The 17,706-nt window shown below is 32.1% G+C and overlaps 3 protein-coding genes across 3 annotated transcripts; 1 reads left to right on the forward strand and 2 right to left on the reverse strand.

Moving 5' to 3' along the window:
- Positions 1–596: 596 nt before the first annotated feature.
- On the reverse strand, positions 597–2,712 carry LOC129939241 (G-patch domain and KOW motifs-containing protein). Its single transcript, XM_056047185.1, has 3 exons — positions 2,513–2,712; positions 1,722–2,434; positions 597–1,276 (listed from the first exon to the last, which is right to left on the reverse strand). The coding sequence occupies exons 1-3, from the start codon at positions 2,650–2,652 to the stop codon at positions 729–731; spliced, it is 1,401 nt and encodes a 466-aa protein (XP_055903160.1). The 5' UTR covers positions 2,653–2,712; the 3' UTR covers positions 597–728.
- A 3,832-nt stretch (positions 2,713–6,544) lies between these two features.
- On the forward strand, positions 6,545–8,675 carry LOC129940480 (T-complex protein 1 subunit gamma). The gene is made up of 4 exons (XM_056048830.1): positions 6,545–6,700; positions 6,759–6,820; positions 6,928–7,427; positions 7,482–8,675. The coding sequence occupies exons 1-4, from the start codon at positions 6,667–6,669 to the stop codon at positions 8,515–8,517; spliced, it is 1,632 nt and encodes a 543-aa protein (XP_055904805.1). The 5' UTR covers positions 6,545–6,666; the 3' UTR covers positions 8,518–8,675.
- Positions 8,676–10,552: 1,877 nt separating this feature from the next.
- LOC129939713 (N(6)-adenine-specific methyltransferase METTL4) lies at positions 10,553–11,698 on the reverse strand. Its single transcript, XM_056047828.1, has one exon. The coding sequence runs from the start codon at positions 11,644–11,646 to the stop codon at positions 10,561–10,563; it is 1,086 nt and encodes a 361-aa protein (XP_055903803.1). The 5' UTR covers positions 11,647–11,698; the 3' UTR covers positions 10,553–10,560.
- Positions 11,699–17,706: the final 6,008 nt, after the last annotated feature.

Here is a 17,706-nt window from a genome sequence, read left to right on the forward strand (position 1 = left end):
GTTCTGGGCTGCTTTTTCATGGCACGGCGTTGGCCCCATCGTAAAAATTGACACCAAAATGGACCAGAACGTGTACAGAGATATCCTGTTGGATCATATTATGCCGATTCATGCACGACAACGACCTAAACACATTTCAAAGTTAGTGAAGTGTGCCTTAGAGGTGAATGAAATCGACGTTTTCAAGTGGCCAGCACAATTACCCGATTTTAACCCGATCGAGAATTTGTGGAATGATGTTATACATCTCATTGAGCAAAAAAAAAACAAACCAATTTAACACAATAGTGGCAGGAGAAGCAATTCCAAAGTCACGATGTGAGGCTTTGGTTAAAAGTTTGCCAAGAAGAATTGCTTTTGTACTGCAAAATTAAGGGTTCTGTACCAAATACAAGGAAAACTTAAAATTGATAACGGTAAGTAAAATTTTATCAAGAAACTGTTGAATGTGCTAAATTCGCGTCCAGGCGAAAAATTGATGTTTCAACACTTCATACTTCTTGTCCACCACTGTATATTTACGGATAGGACAATACAGAAAAATAACCAATCTGAAATCGTATTCTGCTGTTAACAATGAAATAAACAAACAGTGATAAGATTGCTTTTAAAACTTAAGTTTGAAAAAAGAAAAATACAAAACTTTATTATGTACAAAATTATGTAAAAGACTGCAGAAATGTTAATATAATCAAACAATATACAAAGTCACACAATATTACATAGAACTATCTTCTAACTTTCGACCTTGATCGAGATCGTCTTCGTTTGTCTTTGTTTGTCTTCTTTTTATGCCTTCTATGATCGTTCGATGATGAATCGGATGAATACCGTTTCTCGTGCTTTTTGTCTTTACTTTTTTTGCTTTTCTTTGATTTTTTTGGCTTCTTTTTGTCCTTACTCCGACGTGGGGAAGATTCATCGGAGGAATAAACTGTTTCAATAGATTTGCTTCTATGATTGCTGGGACTTCGCCGACTCCGACGGTTTGAATCTTTGCTACCACTTGTACTACATTTAGCATCTCCTTCATCATGCCGTCTTTTTCGGGAACTATAGTCTAAATCCGAAGAATAACGATGCGATGATGGATTAACTTTATCATCATCTTTTAAGTGAGAATTATATTTTTGAATTTTGTCCTGATTCTCTACTTTAAATTGGTGATTTCTTTCAGATTGTTTTTCATCATCTTCGTTTTTTAAATTTTCCTTTTTTGGTTTAATTTGGCCGTACTCATTTTCCATTCGCTTGTATTCATCGTATTTAGCTGAGTCTGTAAATGAAAAAGCCTAATTAATATGGACTTTATGCGATGCTCTAGGAGAGTTTAACAATATTTAGAAAAGAAATAATATCAATATTCATGTTTAATGTTATTTTTGATGGAACTAATAAAAGTTTGTTTTAGGAAAAATATGTCTGGATTAAATTGATAGTCAAGTAATGAGCATTTTATTGATGCTAGGAAGCGTTTGTACATAGTTTTTTATAATTATTCAAATGTTCTTGATAGCTTTTATTATTAACCGTTTTATGCAAGCTACTCTTTGTTGGAGTAAAAATAAGTGTACTTTTTTTCTTGTAGGACAGTAATAAAACAATAAACAGTAATAGAATAATTTGTTTTAGAGACAAACAATCGCAACACAATCTCTTTCATGTCCTTTAAAAATACAAAATACAAGCAAATATTTTTAGGAGAAATAAAATGTACTTACTAATACACTTTGAGTATTGAGAGTATTCCTTTTTCGATACAGGTTGAACCATAAATTCATTGAAGGATTCTTTGGCACCTCCCAATGCCATTCGAACTATTACCCGTCCGGCATGTTCATCTAAACCTTCTACCTGACCGTACAAGTCTTTATTCTTGCCACCCAGGACTAAAACGCAAGCACCTTTTTTTATCTCAAGAATTTCATTAGTTTCTGGAGGAACTAAAAGCGCTTTGCGCTTAAGTGCTTTGTCTGCCCCAAGACCCATGCCCTTGGGGCGTAAAACTGGACCTTCATCAATGAGATCACCCTTTTTCTTTGGTTGGTCTTTCCAACCCATTCCACGAAGCATTGCTTTGCCAAATTGTGTAATTGGTATAGATTCATAATCATCGATTGTTGATTCTTTAGCGCCATCCAAAGGTAAATCTTCCGCTTTTATAGGGAGTACTAATGTCGATTCAATATTATTCGTTTCGTTATTTTGATTGATCTCGGTCAATAATTCCCTAGCTGCCCTTTTTTCGATATCTTCGATTCCGTTTTCATTAAGTTCTGGCGGCGGCAATACCACAGTTTTGGATTCATTCTCGTTTACTACGATCTCCTCACCATTAAGGACAGCCTGTCTTGTTCTTAAACTCAATAGTGCTGCCGAAGTCCTTCCACCATCCTTAAGTTTAATAATTAAAGGGGCCTCTTCTTCCTTTTTTCTAAAATTATATGAAAAGGTAGTTCGAGAGGAAATTTAGAAATAAACCAATACAAATATATGGTTTTAAATTATTTACTCTATTAGTTGAATAGTTTGGCCTTCAAGACATTTGATCAACTCAATTCCTTTTCTTTCATCTTTTGATTCTGTTTTATTTGGTAATAAATTTGATTTTTTAGAAATTTTATTGAAACCAAACGATATCTTTTTCTCCATTTTTGACACTATGAAAACACAATACGTTTAGATTTGTTTATTTCTTTTAAATTGCCAAATTGACATTCAACTAAAATGGGTGCGTTTACTAAGCCAATGACTTCGTAATCAAGTCATAATGATTGGCTAAATGAAACTACAAAATAGGCCAGTTTATATTTCTAAGATTTATGAAACTTTTCTCGCCAGGGTTGGCAGAGCAGGAGAATTAAATGTAAACACAATTCAATATTAATTCTCGCCCAGCAATCAAATACATTTTAAATTGATTTTTTTTATTTTGCGATAGAGAATTCTTTAGAAATCGAATCATTGAAATTTTGTTCTTAGATTTCTGACATCAAAAGTAAGAAATTTGTTTGATAAATTTGTATTTATATATCTGAGAATACAGACATTTCTGAGATCATAGAAATATAAATTGGCCAAATGAGTTGAAATTTCTCCTCCAATGTAGTGTACAAATTTCGGACACAAAATAAGTGGACACTGATCCTGTTGTTTCACTATCAGCTGCTCTGCAAAGACATAGACCGGGAGCCCATTGTTTTTGATTCTATTTGATTTAAAAACAGAGTAGAATATTTAAAGCTCTCATAACACATTTTTTTCCTATTTTATATGTTTACATTTTTTTATTAATAAGAAAGTTCATGTTCGACCTTTGTCATTTTTTATTCACAAAGCTTAGAGTAGTTGACTTTCAGTTCCGTAGCTTAGTAATTCCGTAGATTAATGAATGCTCCCAATGTCAGTTTGGTAGTACAAAATGTAGAGAAACTTATTCATATTGTTTGCAAATGTAACTGTATTCGAAACTTTTTGAAAATTATCTAAATGTCATTTGTTCACATACGCCACCTCTTGCAAAAAGTTGGTAGATTTATGCTTAAACTAACGGAAAATTTTTTATTGGAAATATTTTTATTTCAGGAATGCAAACATAAAAAGTGAAATGATAGTAATTTCTGACTTTAAAGTTATGTTTTTTTAGTATAACCTTTGTATATGGAATGGAATAGTACTATTATGAAAAGGAACGAACGAAACGACAAATGGGCAAACATCAATGAACTAAATCTGCAAAGTTTGTGTAAAATTTTAATTGGGGAAATTTGGAGACAATTTGACAAAAGTAGCTATGGTTGGAGGGTGTCTCCCTTGTCTTTATTGTCTATAAAGAGACATTTTTTTGTTTATTTATTTATTTTTTGTATGTATAAAGCAATAATAAAGATAATACCAATAAGCCAAATCCCAATTAAAATTTAAATTTTGTAACTGTCGATTGCCAATAAATACAACAAAAATACGTTAAAATATGTACCTATTTTCAAAACAAAAAGAAAGTAGGTACAATGTTTTGTTTTTCCTAGGTATATATGCATCTACATAAGTATATTGGATCAAATGAAAGTAGTAATTATTATTATTGAAATAAAAAGAATACGCTAGCAACAAAGGTATGTAAGTATATTTGACAAGAAGACAAATAAAAGTCAATGGCGGATCCAGCGGGGTTATAGGGTTGATGAAGATATTTTTTTTTCATTTTCTTAGAAATTCCCTTGAGTTCAAAACTTGTAGTATTTTCGTAATGGATTTCACACCCCTTAAGTTAAGTTGCATAACTAAAGACTTTATCTAAAGATGTTTTTAATAATTTAACGATATTCACCAAAAAGCGATTTGCTGTCAAAAACAACTAAAATCTTTATTTTTACTTTAGAAAAAGTTAAGTATTACCTTATATTGTTTTCTTAAGGTCTTATCTGAGAGGAAGAGCAATTATTCAAATTCCTAAGAAGAAACCTTGAATAAGAGATCGCCTGTTGCCTTTAAATTTCTAAAACTCGTCTTCAATTCCATTTTTTTTTAAGCAAATAAATATTTTTAGACATAATTAAAATTTTTTTTAGTAAAAACCTAAAAAACATCTAAAAGTTGGCAAAAATTGATTTTCGGCTCAAATATCTCTTAAAGAATTTAAGATATTGACTTCAAACTAATTTTCTCTTATAGAAAATATTGTTTTTGACATTCAGTAACATTTTAATAAAATAAAAACAATATTTAATTTTGTTTCTAAAAATTAAAATGGTTTTTGACTAAGTATTGAAAAACAAAGAAAAATATTGACTTCAAATTTTCAAATATTGTTATGAATATTTTGTAAAAGGTTTAAGAAAGACAAATCAGTAGACGGGATTTAAAGTTATAAATTTTGGTCGCATTATTATTCTTATTATTATTTTAGTTATAATTATTAACTTCCAATAATAAGTTATTTTTATCGGTCCAGAATGTCTTAATGCAAATAAGAATAACGTTTTCAACACATTTGGTAATCAAATAAGAAAAGCATGTTATAGAAAATGTTAGGTTTTTTTGTCAATTTAGAAATAAAATCTGTCTAAAAGTCGGTAACTGGGTGACAGTAATGTCAGGGAAGGAAGAAACCTACAATTTATGTGCCGATTTGAAACGACTTATTTCAGAACGCACCTTTTATGACAATCAATACTCTTGAAGGATTTGTCGATTCCTGACAAGAGTCAGTACTCGTGAAAAAACTCAAGGTGGCTCAACTAGGGACTGAACTTAAGATCTTTGGCATGGCAGTCTTACTTAGTAACCATCATGCCATTTGGTAAATTTTTAAACAAATTTGTCACAATTGTAGTTTCTTTATTTTTGTCTTTACCACTTACTTTGGTCATCAAAATACAAGACTTTTGCACGGTGTATATACAGGGTTATCCATTTTTCCGTTTCGAAAGAAAACGTAAATAAAGCACATATAAAATGTTTTTTTTTTCATGTTATTTCTTTTTATTACAAAGTTTTAACGTTGACATTATGTGCGAAACACTACATAATTTGAATGACCACCACTCGAATTGTTGTAAGCATCGATTTCATCCTTTTGAGGTAATTTTTGACCACTTTTTGACATATTTAACTTGACGAATGTTAGTTTTTAAGTACTCAAGAGTTAAAGGTTTATCTGCATTAACACGGTCTTTTGTGTAGTTACACAAAAAACCACATCGGTGTCAAATCACATAATCTTGGGTGTTGATATCGCCAAATCGAGAAATTTCGCGGCCAGGAAATGTCTCTTGGGAAAAAGCCATATTTGCTCGAGTTGTGTGGCATGTGGCACCGTCTTGTTGAATCCATATATTCTCTTAAACGTATACTTCAATAGCAGGCAAAAAAACGATTATTACATGACAATAACTTTCCGAATTGACGGTGACATTGCCGTTTTCAAATAAGTAAGGTCCAATCACCTCTGGACCAATTCTCTCTTAAATTACTTGAGGATCATCAGAACCCTAAATACGACAATTTTGTTTATTAACATACCCACCGAATGAAAAATGTGCTTCGTTGCTGAAGAAAATTTTGTTTGAAACGTATCTACGACGTTGAAGCCGCAAAATGGATAAACCAAACGTCGCGCAAAGAAGCAACTCCAAAAGAAATCAACGAAATAAACCAATACACAGAAAACATTTATTCACTTTTTCTATCTCATATACACGAAACGAAATTGTTTCAAATCTGTCCTATTCATAGTGCTCAGTTTAGAAACCAAACAGTTTCGAAACTAAAAGTTGCATGTGCGCGCCTAGCCTAAGAGAGTCTTGAATTTGAAATGTTCATGCTACCAAATGGTTTATACAATACAGAAAACATGAACCGACCTTACTTAATAGGATTGTTTTTTTTTTTCATTTTGACAACACCCTATTTCAATTCAGTATGTTCCATATTCCGTTCATACATGTTTAGTAATCTGACCATCAAATTCAAGTTCCACAAAACAATTGTTATATTTGACAGAAAAATCTAAAAATTGTTTTTAACATTCAGCTTACCAAACATAACTTATGGGACAGCCTAGAAGTAGAACATACATAACCTTTCGTCATCTTGAATCGCCGCAGATAGCACGAGTTTCTTTTCCTTCGAAGTCTAACATTATCCATTTAAATTAAATTAAACATGTTTGGAGGACAGCAACCTATATTAGTTTTGAGTAATTTTAAAAATTTACAACTTAATATAAATACAAAACTAATAAATTGTTACTTTAGGTCAAAACACAAAGCGAGAATCAGGCCGCAAAGTTCAGCTGGAAAACATCAATGCTGGTAAGGTGAGTAATCGTGCATCGCCGTCTGTCATTTAAGCCCATTGATTTCTAGAACATTTTTGTTTTTTTTTTTGAGAAACATGTGGAGTATAAGTAATTTTAATTTATAGGCAATTGCCGATGTTATCCGAACATGCTTGGGTCCACAAGCAATGTTAAAAATGCTTATGGATCCAATGGGGGGTATTGTCATGACAAACGATGGAAATGCTATTCTCCGTGAGATTACTGTCCAGCATCCAGCTGCGAAAAGTATGATTGAAATCGCTCGCACTCAGGATGAAGAAGTTGGTGATGGCACAACATCTGTTATTGTCTTGGCTGGAGAGATGCTCGCCGTTGCTGAACCCTTTCTGCAACAGCAATATCATCCAACTGTAATCATTCGTGCGTATCGTGAGGCATTGGAGGACATCATTAAGCACTTGCAGAACGATCTGAGCATCCCATTAGATGTGAACAACAAAGAACGTATGGCTGAAGTAGTTAAAGCTTGCGTTGGAACTAAATTTATTGGAAAGTGGTCTGATTTGGCAGTAAAGATTGCTCTTGACGCCGTCAAAACAGTTACTCTAACCGAAAATGGCCGTTTGGAAGTTGATATTAAACGGTAGGTAGTAAGACAAAGGTGTTTTTAAAATTTTAAACTATTGTTTTTTATTAGATATGCTAAAGTCGAAAAGGTTCCTGGGGGATCTCTTGAAGATTCGTGTGTCTTGCGCGGTGTTATGCTCAACAAAGATGTGACTCACGCTAAAATGAGGCGTTATATCGAGAATCCACGTATTGTTTTGCTGGACTGTTCTTTGGAGTACAAAAAGGGCGAAAGTCAGACAAATGTGGAAATTGTTGGCGAACAAGATTTCTCCAGAATGCTCCAAATTGAAGAAGAATACGTTCAAAAAATATGTGCAGATGTTATTGCTGTCAAACCTGACATCGTCTTCACAGAGAAGGGTGTCTCCGACCTGGCACAACACTATTTGCTTAAAGCTGGCATAACAGCTATTCGCCGCCTTAGGAAGACAGATAACTTGCGTGTAGCACGTGCCTGTGGGGCCACAATAATTAATCGTACAGAAGAACTAACAGAAAAAGACGTGGGAACAGGAGCTGGTCTATTTGAAGTTAAAAAGATCGGTGACGAATACTTCACTTTCATCACCAACTGTAAGGATCCAAAGGCCTGCACCATCCTCTTACGAGGAGCTTCAAAGGACATCCTGAACGAAACTGAGCGTAATTTGCAAGATGCTCTACATGTCGCTAGGAATTTAGTCCTTGAACCAAGACTAGTTGCTGGTGGTGGAGCTGTTGAGATGGCTGTCTCTCAATTGCTAACAAGAAAGCAACTGAAGGGGCCTTACACTGCTGTTGCCCAAGCCTTGGAAATAATTCCACGTACTTTGGCTCAAAACTGCGGAGCTAATACGATTCGTACTCTGACCGCATTGCGTGCCAAACACGCCTCCCACTCCGGCGATGGAGTATGTGCCTGGGGAATTGATGGTGAAACTGGCCAAATTGTCGATATGAATGTTAAAGCTATTTGGGAACCACTAGCCGTTAAGATGCAAACCTACAAGACTGCTGTCGAAACTGCTATTCTTTTGCTTCGTATTGATGATATTGTCTCAGGATCTAAGAAAAGGAAGGACAATGAGCCAATGCATCCTGGTGCTGCTGCAGCTCAAGAATAAGATATTTTCTATTTTTTGTTCTCATTCCCTTCATCAATATGTCACATACATTTTTGCTTTTACAAAGAAGGTTCTTTCGTCACGCATTTCTTTCTGTATTAATTCTTTTAATTTTATTTTGTCAAACTAATAAAATATAAACAAAAAAACACTAATAATTTAGTTTCTATTTTTGGCGATACGTGGGATGATAGGAGATATATTTAGAAGTTAAATGAATTACGACATTTTTATTTTAATGTTAGTTCTCAGGAACTGTTTAACAAATTACGATAATCGTAAAAAATAACGAATTATGATAATCGTAATAATCAAATCTCCTTTTCTTTTCTCTCCAAAAGCTTTTTACGACTGTTGTTTACGTGATTCAATCTATTACTTATGTTGGCCCTAATGCTATAGCTTAAATGTTGTAAATAGCAATACAGCAATGTTGTACATTCATAAAGTTGTTAATGCTCTTAATTATTATATTAACAGCTTGAAAAAAAAGAATTAAGTAAAAAGCAACAATGCAACAATACAAATCCGAAATATCCAACTCCGCTTTAACTAAAAACGCACATTTTTGAAAATGCTTTTTACATTTTTCTCAAATATTAATGGGTATTGTGCCATCTGTTGGTGCTAGCTTTAAATGTTAAGAAAAGAATTTGAAACGAATTATCCAAAACCCAATCACTAATTTTTCTTTTGTTTACTTGCAAAGCTTTCTAAGAGGAGAAATCAATTTTTTTTGAAAATCAACTGAATAGACACAAAAATTAAAATTATTATTGGATTAGATTTAAATAAGTTTGGTAGTTGGTACTTTCATTCCACCTTGATTGTTAATAAATATCTTAAATTAGTTCTGGTATGATATAGCCTTTTAATATAGTTCAACTTGCTAGTTTGTCCAACAAGCGTTTCTTTCTTAAGTTAAATTCGTTTAAAGTGGCTCGAATTTTAATACCTCTTAAAACTGTTAAAAAGTTTGCGTTTGCAAATTTCGTTTGTTGCCTTAGAATCACAAGAATCAGATGAACACCTTAAAATTTCTCGTTTTCAAGCTGCTGTTTTTGCAGTTCTTTTAATGTCCCTTTATGTTTCATCTGTACGAATATTTATTTTTTAAGTAAGAATAAAGAAGTAGTAAGCATTGACAGAAGTCACAAAAACCATCAATAATTGGAAAAATGTTAAAAACATGTTGGGAAATGTTTATGAGTATTGAGTTAAAGTGGAGAGTATTTCAATATGAAAAAAAAAATCAATGGCCTTGCTGAAAGAATTCTTTTGTCCTTCTTTACATCTTTGTATTTAATATAAACTTGGCTCCAAGTCAAATTGGTTTGCTGGATTTCTAGTTTTCTATTTCGAATCTATTGTGTTTTTCGAGTTTCGTGAACATTGATACCTTTTCAATGTAGACTTAGCAATTACATTTCGGGTTTGTTTTGTAGACGATACCGCTCTGATATGCAAATATTTCTTCCGAACGTTCAAATAAAAGGCAGGGCTTCGATCTCTTAAAAAATTTTAGAAACAGCTAGAAACAATTGGAATCGTCGACGTTTAGATAGTAGAAAATTTGGAAAGCTAAATATGCGAAAAATAGAAGACTAACCATTTATTTCAGGAAAAGAAAGTTAAGAATATAATACTGCATTGTAAAAATGGTAAGGCTGAAATCATTGCGTTGTTTTGTAAGTGGGCAGGTAGAATAGTTCAACAACTTCATCTTATTGCACATTCTCATAAAGATACTAAAATGTATTAAGTCTCAGTTTGCATAAATGAGATATTCTTAAAATATTAATTTTTGTTCAAAATTTGTATATAAAAAGGGAAAATTTGAGTAAGGCCGACATAGTTTTAGTAAACTTATTTAAAATTAAATAATTTGCATTGGTATATAAGCGTTTAAGGTTCCAAGCAATGAAAAATAGGAACAAAGCAGCAAAGATTGCGATATGTTCCCTGTATTATTTGGTAGTCTATGTATTTTAAACACATTTTTAATTAAAAATATTAAAAAAAAAAAACAAAAAGGCATTGTTGTTACAAACTTATTCGTTCTTTATTATTTTGACCATATAAACGTGTATCCATTAGCTTGAGAACTTCAAGGCCAATTGATGTGAAGCCAGGTTGCAGGTATCTAGCAAATAACTCAAGTGAATTTGGATTGGGTGGAAGAATATCACGAAATATTTCAAGGATTGGTGGTTTGTGGGAGTGAATAATACTTGGCACACTCAAAATATATTTCAGTTTCTTTTTTTCACTAACATCCCTTTTGGATTCGTTATGGCTTGCTATGAATAGAACTTCATATGGTTGTTTCTTATTATCGTCGTTTATATCACAAATCAAACTACCCGCGGTATTTAATTTTAACCAAATAATTTTATGTATCAATTTCAAGTCCCACCGAGGGAAGAATTCGTTTAGCAATTTTTGTTGGTGTTGATTGCTATTGGTACACCAAACGGCAACGATTGAATCACAATGAATAAATGAACTGAGAGGGATATCGCTTAAAATATCATTATCGAGCATTTTGTAACCAAGTTCCTGTTTGGCTTTTTTAATACGTTTAATATATTTATTTTTCCAAGGCGGATCTATGACCACAAAATCGAATTTCGTCAAACTTGCCGATATTTCTTCGAGTTTAAGAAGATCATGATTGAAGAATTGACAATGAGGCGGTATCAGATATTCTTGGTTGTTTAGATTAAATGTCTGAAAATTATTTCTAGCATTAGCACCATGCAACTTTGGAAATACAATAGGTTCTTCCCAGATTCGAGATAAACTTTCGACATTATTTCGTTGAAAATATTTGAAGTTTTCAGTTAGTTCTTTTAGTTTTGTAACGAGAAATTCACAAGATTGTTTCAATTCGATGGTTTCTGGTAAAAGGTTGACATTTTCTATGCCCAACTTTCTTTTCCTTGCCTTTGATTTAGAGGCAGGTACTTCCACATCGGTAGTTTTCTGGACCTTTGGACTGAAATCAAACAATTGTGGCTTAAGCTTATATGTTTGGTTACATTCAACATAATCATTATAGGATTTATAAATTAGTTCATTATGTACAAGATAAATAGCAGTCCATTCAGATGAATTTATTTTTATCATTGTTTTTAATTTCTTAAATCTTTCTAAACAAATTTTATGTTTCAAAACCACTTTAAATGCAGAAAACAGAAGTAATCAAATGATACCCAAACACAAAAACACTCTAGTAAAGATATAAATCCTTCGTACGTATCACCCTCCAAAACCCATTTGTTTACATTGTTGTATTTGTAATGTGGACGAATTCAACGAGAAAAATTGACGTGTTTTCACGCATACATAGACACACTTACTGAGGTTTTTGGGGAAATTTAATAAATTAGAGGAGAAATTACACGCATACTATGAAAAAGTTTATGAGGCTGATTTCCGGTTTAGCTTGTAGGCAAACCAAGATGTCTACCGGGGATTTATATCTTTATATAGAGTGTTTTTGCCCAAACAATTTGACGGTTACTCTAAATTACAAAGATGATAAACATCGGCTGACATTTCGGTTAGTCTACATAATCAATATGTAACTATATGTAAGAAAGTGTGCGTAATATCAAATCGAATTTACTTTTTCGTAAAATTTCATGGATATGTTCGAAAACTATGCAATGCTATTTTATTTAAATACAAAGCTTAAAACTTTTTTTACTAATATAATTCACTTTTAATTTAATTTTTGTATTGTATCACTTGTATTCTTAATAAACATATGCTACGTTAAGTGCAGTTCTTGAATTCATTGGCAGGGGTGTGTTCAGAAGTTGCGATTTTCTCTGAAATTCAAAATTATGTAAATGAATTTCGAAAGGTGCAGATATTTTTTATTATATAGAATTGTAAGTGTAAAACACATTAGATACACTTTGATTGAAGAAAATCAAACACTTTTAATTTTGCTTGACGATTGATCACTCGTTTTTGAATGTTTGTTAATGACATTTTCAACTCCTATTCCTTCTTGAAATTCTTGAATTTGAAATTTGATGCAAGACGATAGAATGTGAAAGCTGTCAAGATTTGAACATAGAAAACTGATATCTGACTAAAAATGTTTGTTGTAAATTAATGTCAAAACAACAACAAAATCTTTAGGAACCTTTAAATCTTGAATCTAGTCTAAATATTCACAATCGTAATATTTATTTCTTTTGGCATCACCTAACTGTCTTCTAGATTTCACAATTTGAAACTCTGACTTAACTGAAATATTTTTAATGACTATTGACTTTATTCTGTTTATTTATGTATCATATCATATTCACTTACAAAAAAAACGCTTCTTGTAAGTCGTCTTCAAGTTGGGCCACTTCCACATGGACACACCGTTCATCGGAAAGCCGACATAAGTAATCGTCCAAAGCTCGAGTTAAAATTTAGCTTCCATCAAGTTTAAATTTAGCAAAGCATTTTGGCCCAGTGGTAGGCACGCAGCTCTATATAAATATCATATTTTTGTTTTATAGTGTACAGCTGTCAAAATGTTGACAGAGTATTAGAGGTCGTAGGTAGCTTAAAAGGGGAATTGATTAAACCCAAAAGAAATGGCGTTAATAGATAAAAATGATATTTCAAATATAAATACAAGTGGATATCTAAAATATTTCCTTTAAAAAGAAATAAAAGACATAGATATTTTAAATAGCTTTTTTTAAAACAAAAATGGCACACGTTTTAAATTTTCTATGGCTACGTTTAATTGAGTTAGAGAACAATCGCATGTCAATTTCTAAAAGGGTTCTGTCATGAAATAAATTATATTTTGCATGTGTATTTTTGTGCCGTATGTTAATTTAACTTGCAGTACCCGTGGCATGATGGTTAGTGCGATGCCACCTAAAGTTTTTTTTTTTTCACGGGAATTGACAAATTCTTCAAGAGTAATTCTTGTCATGAAAACTGCTTTCTTAAATTTCATTTGAATTCGGCTTAAAACTGTAGGTCCCTTTCATCCCTGACAACAGTACTCGCACACAGGAATGGTTGAGAGCTGTCAGTCACTAGGCCCTAGTTCTCAAATGGACTGTTGCGCCACCCAATTTATCTATTTATTATGTTAATTTAACTTAGGATTAAGGTGAATTTTGGCTGTCCAAGATGGAAATGGACACACTTAGGCCAGTTTAATGGCCCATTGTGTTACCACATGAATCTTTGAGGCTTCCTCTAAACCCAATGGACCAGTTTGAGTCCCTTACGAAACGTGAGAGGCTGATTATGTTGATATAATTTAGATCGGTTAGATCGTTAAAGAAGAATTCTCGTAGATAATTCTTTCGTTTTTCAGCCAGCGCTGGGCATGTACAGAGAAGATGAAGAATTGTTTCTCCTATTCCTCGTCCATACAGCTTCTCCAAAAGTCATTTGAGAATACGCCTAGTCGCGTGGCGTACTTTCCTATTAGACAGTGTCCGGTTATGACACCTATTATCGAGCTTATATGCGATCTGCTTAGAGAGCAAGCACCTTGAACGTTTCAAATCTAGTGTTGGCCAGATGTTTTTTGTGACCTGACACGTGATGATGTTGCAGAGCATATTTGAAATGAATTTTAGTTCGAGCTACTTACTGTTCTTAAGATTTAAAACATAAGTATATTTATTAAATTGAAGCAGAATTTTAAATGATTTGAGGATGAACTAACGACGCGGCCTCCGGGGCAAACATCATCTGATATTCTTGAATTCTTCCTTTTTTCACATTTATATTTTCCCATTATTCTTAAGTTTGAGTATAAAGAGCCGTTTGAGCTAAAGTGGTGCCATGTTAGTACTTAGTTGATTTATGTACAAAGCCAGTATACAGATTTTAAGATATTTTGATTTTATTTCTTTAATACATAGAATTTCTGGGCATCAATACCCGTGTTTTGTTGGAAAATCTATCAATAGTATAGTAGGATTTTGCACGAATAAAAAAAAACGATATCCGAAGTATGAATACTACCGATAAAAGTTAAAGTAGAATCCCACTACGAATGAGTTTTTGACATTTATAAGAGTCTCGAATGGATCTTATGTGATTTCGTTCTCAAATTTTGGTAGAATTGATATTGCATTTGTATCTCATGGTAGTGTTCGTTGAGTAGTTGTGCGTTTAGAAACATGCGTTTCAATTGGCGAAAAAAAATCAATCTGTTACTGTTGATATTATTTAATTTTGTTAATGAAAATGGACTGACTGGGCTTATTTTCCAAGAATAGAAAAGATAATTATGTTTTGCTATGTTTCCACTAAAGGTTTATCTCAGTTTAGATTAAATAAATCTTGTTGGTGTTTCCACCGCACAAGAAGATTTAAAAATGATTAAGCTTGACAGCACTTTCTAAAATTCAAATGGTGTTTCGACGTTTCTTATAAAGTGCAAGTGAGATAGTTTGATTCGTGTTAAACTATAAAGAACTGAATAGTTCAGCAACATATATGACTTCGATCCCCGACCGGAATCGAGTCAAATCAAGCTCATTTCAACTCGATTCAGTTATTAAAAGAATTGAGACGAGCTTCCTTCAGTACCACATGTTAATGTAGTAGTCTACGAACAAACCTCCTTCTTGAATTTTTATTTTATGTCAAACCTGCAATTGTTAAATAAATTATTTTTATAAAATCTCAATTTCAAGATGTTTTCTTTTCAATTCTTCTTGAAAATTGTCCATTTTATTAGTTCTAGTTAGTTTTTTTTTAAGATAATTTTAACGCTTGATTTTCACAAAACTTTCTTTTACTTTTGTGTTTTTTTTTTAAATTATTATTCTGACAGAAATTCTTTCCGTTGAACCAATTTTGAAAATCTGACTACTGTCTATGCGTTTTTTTGGGAATTGTTTACTATACTATTTATAGAATGCCAAAAACACACGGGTAAATATAAATATGCATTATCTGTTAAAAATTAACCTTAATAATCTTTTTAACTTGGGAAGCAGTGAATCATGGGATTAAGACAAGAATTTTTGAATTATAGACATTGGATTTATTTATAATGGAAGAATGTTTTTGTTAACCATAACAACATGGCAAACAAATATTCAAAACTTAATCCTTTTAATCAAAAACCATTAAAAAAAGGCAAATTCGTTGAACTATTCTCTATTCTATTTGTTGTTTTTCGTTTAAATGAAAGGTTTTTAAATAATCTGTCTGGTAGGCAACCCAAGCGCAAATTATTATTTCAATAGATATCATTGATAAAATATTGGTCATTATCAAATATCTGATGGGGGTAGATATTTCTTCTACGTAACTTAGACTATCAACTCTGAAGTTCATCAGCTTGGGAGTTTGAATCAAGTTGAGCATTAATAAAAAAAAATCGCCCTGAGTTAGCATTTCTATTTGTTTTGATGTTCCGTTCAATATGAGGAAGGTGTCGTCATATCTGGAATATGATACTTTCTTGTGTTGTTTATTGCGGATTATGTTTTGATAGGATATTGTTATGTTTTCAAAATGATTTAAATAAATATCTGCCATTAGTACTCTAAGAGCTGATCTTATTGCAAAACCTTCTGTTTGTGCTAAGTATTTGTAGTAATTGATTTTGTTTGATTAATGTTTTTAGAAAGAAGGTATATTAATTTGTTGATTTGTTGTTTATTGATGTTTGCAGTGGTTACAAGTTTTTTGTTTAGTATATATTTTGATTAGTTGATACTTCTATTATTTTGTATACACATAAATATATATAACGTTCTTTTTTAATTTTTTGTAGTGATGTAATGTAATCTGGTGCTGTAATGAATAAGAGGTCTGATAAATGTTGCTGGGTTATGTGTTTGAGGCAGTCGAATCGGGTTGTTTAAATTTTTCGATAAAGCAAATATTTGAATCAAGAGAAACTTAAAAGTTTTGTTGAAAAATGGAAAAAGTAATACAAAATTAACAAACAGTTTGGTTCGTTTTTTAAAAGATCCTCAAAGCTATTCACATAATAAGCTTTGTACTTAAATTTAATGAAAACGTATATTTATAACACAAGAAAAATTACTTAAAAAGCACTGAAACTTTATATGTATGTATATTATATTATACGAACTAGTTTATTTAACTATATGATTTGTTAAAACCGAGATATTAGCAAAAACAATTAAAAAATTACAGTAATATCTTTGGTGTTGCAAAATTGGGATTAGACTTCTTAAACAAGCCTCAATCGAAGTGGTTTGTTTTTCTAAAAACAACAGACAATGCCTCTGCTCAAGGAGTCAGGCCCTTTTTTACTTCAATTTGACTGACTATTATTACAATTTTCAAACTAAAATGCCCCTTTACGTTAATACTCAATCATATTAAATTGTTAAAAAATTGGCAGTTATTAAAACTGCAATTTAAAAAAGTTGGTACCAAGCTTAAATAAATCGGGACGGGCAATTAATTTTTCGGCTTCAACATTAAAATTAATAAAACGCACACAGTGATACATTTTCGATGAAAATTGTATATACAGTGTTGGAAAAAATAATAGAAACAGATATGGAAGTATGTTAAAGAGCTAGAACTTTATAATTAATGTTACTCTTGTTATTTTTCTAATTTTGGTCTAGAATGCAAATAACTGCCTTTGGAAAAAAAAATAGAAACAACATTAGTACGCATTTGATACGAGTCATTTCTAATATGACGATGACGACTTTGTTTTATTCAAATTTGCTTACTAACCTGTTCTATACTTCTTTTTAAATATAATCTACGAAAACTTAAGCGTTTTTTTGCACTGTTTTGGAACAAGGGGTCGCGGTCCACACTCCACTGAATCTGAAAAAAAAAACAAACAATGGGAAAAATGGACGAAATCGCGAAGTAAATAAAGTGCTAAAAAAAAAAGGATTTTCTGCTTTCCATCTCAATGCCCTTCCAAAAGAGGAAACAGGAGATAGAAAAATATGAACAAGTGAGCGTTTCGATAAGATTATTATTCGCCATTCCAAAAAGAATCCGTTTTGTTCATCGGAGGAAACAAAAATAAAACAAATGCAAAAGTAACAAGTCGAACAATTAGAAATCGTTTCATTTATGTCGGTTTGAAAGCCGAAAGTCCAAGAAAGATCAGAAGCCAAAAGGCTCCGAGTTTGATTCCAAGTTTACCACAAAAAAAATAAAGCTTGTCAGTGGCAGCCTTATGATGTT

Source organism: Eupeodes corollae, chromosome 1 (genome assembly GCF_945859685.1).
Source record: "Eupeodes corollae chromosome 1, idEupCoro1.1, whole genome shotgun sequence".
NCBI lineage: Eukaryota > Metazoa > Arthropoda > Insecta > Diptera > Syrphidae > Eupeodes > Eupeodes corollae.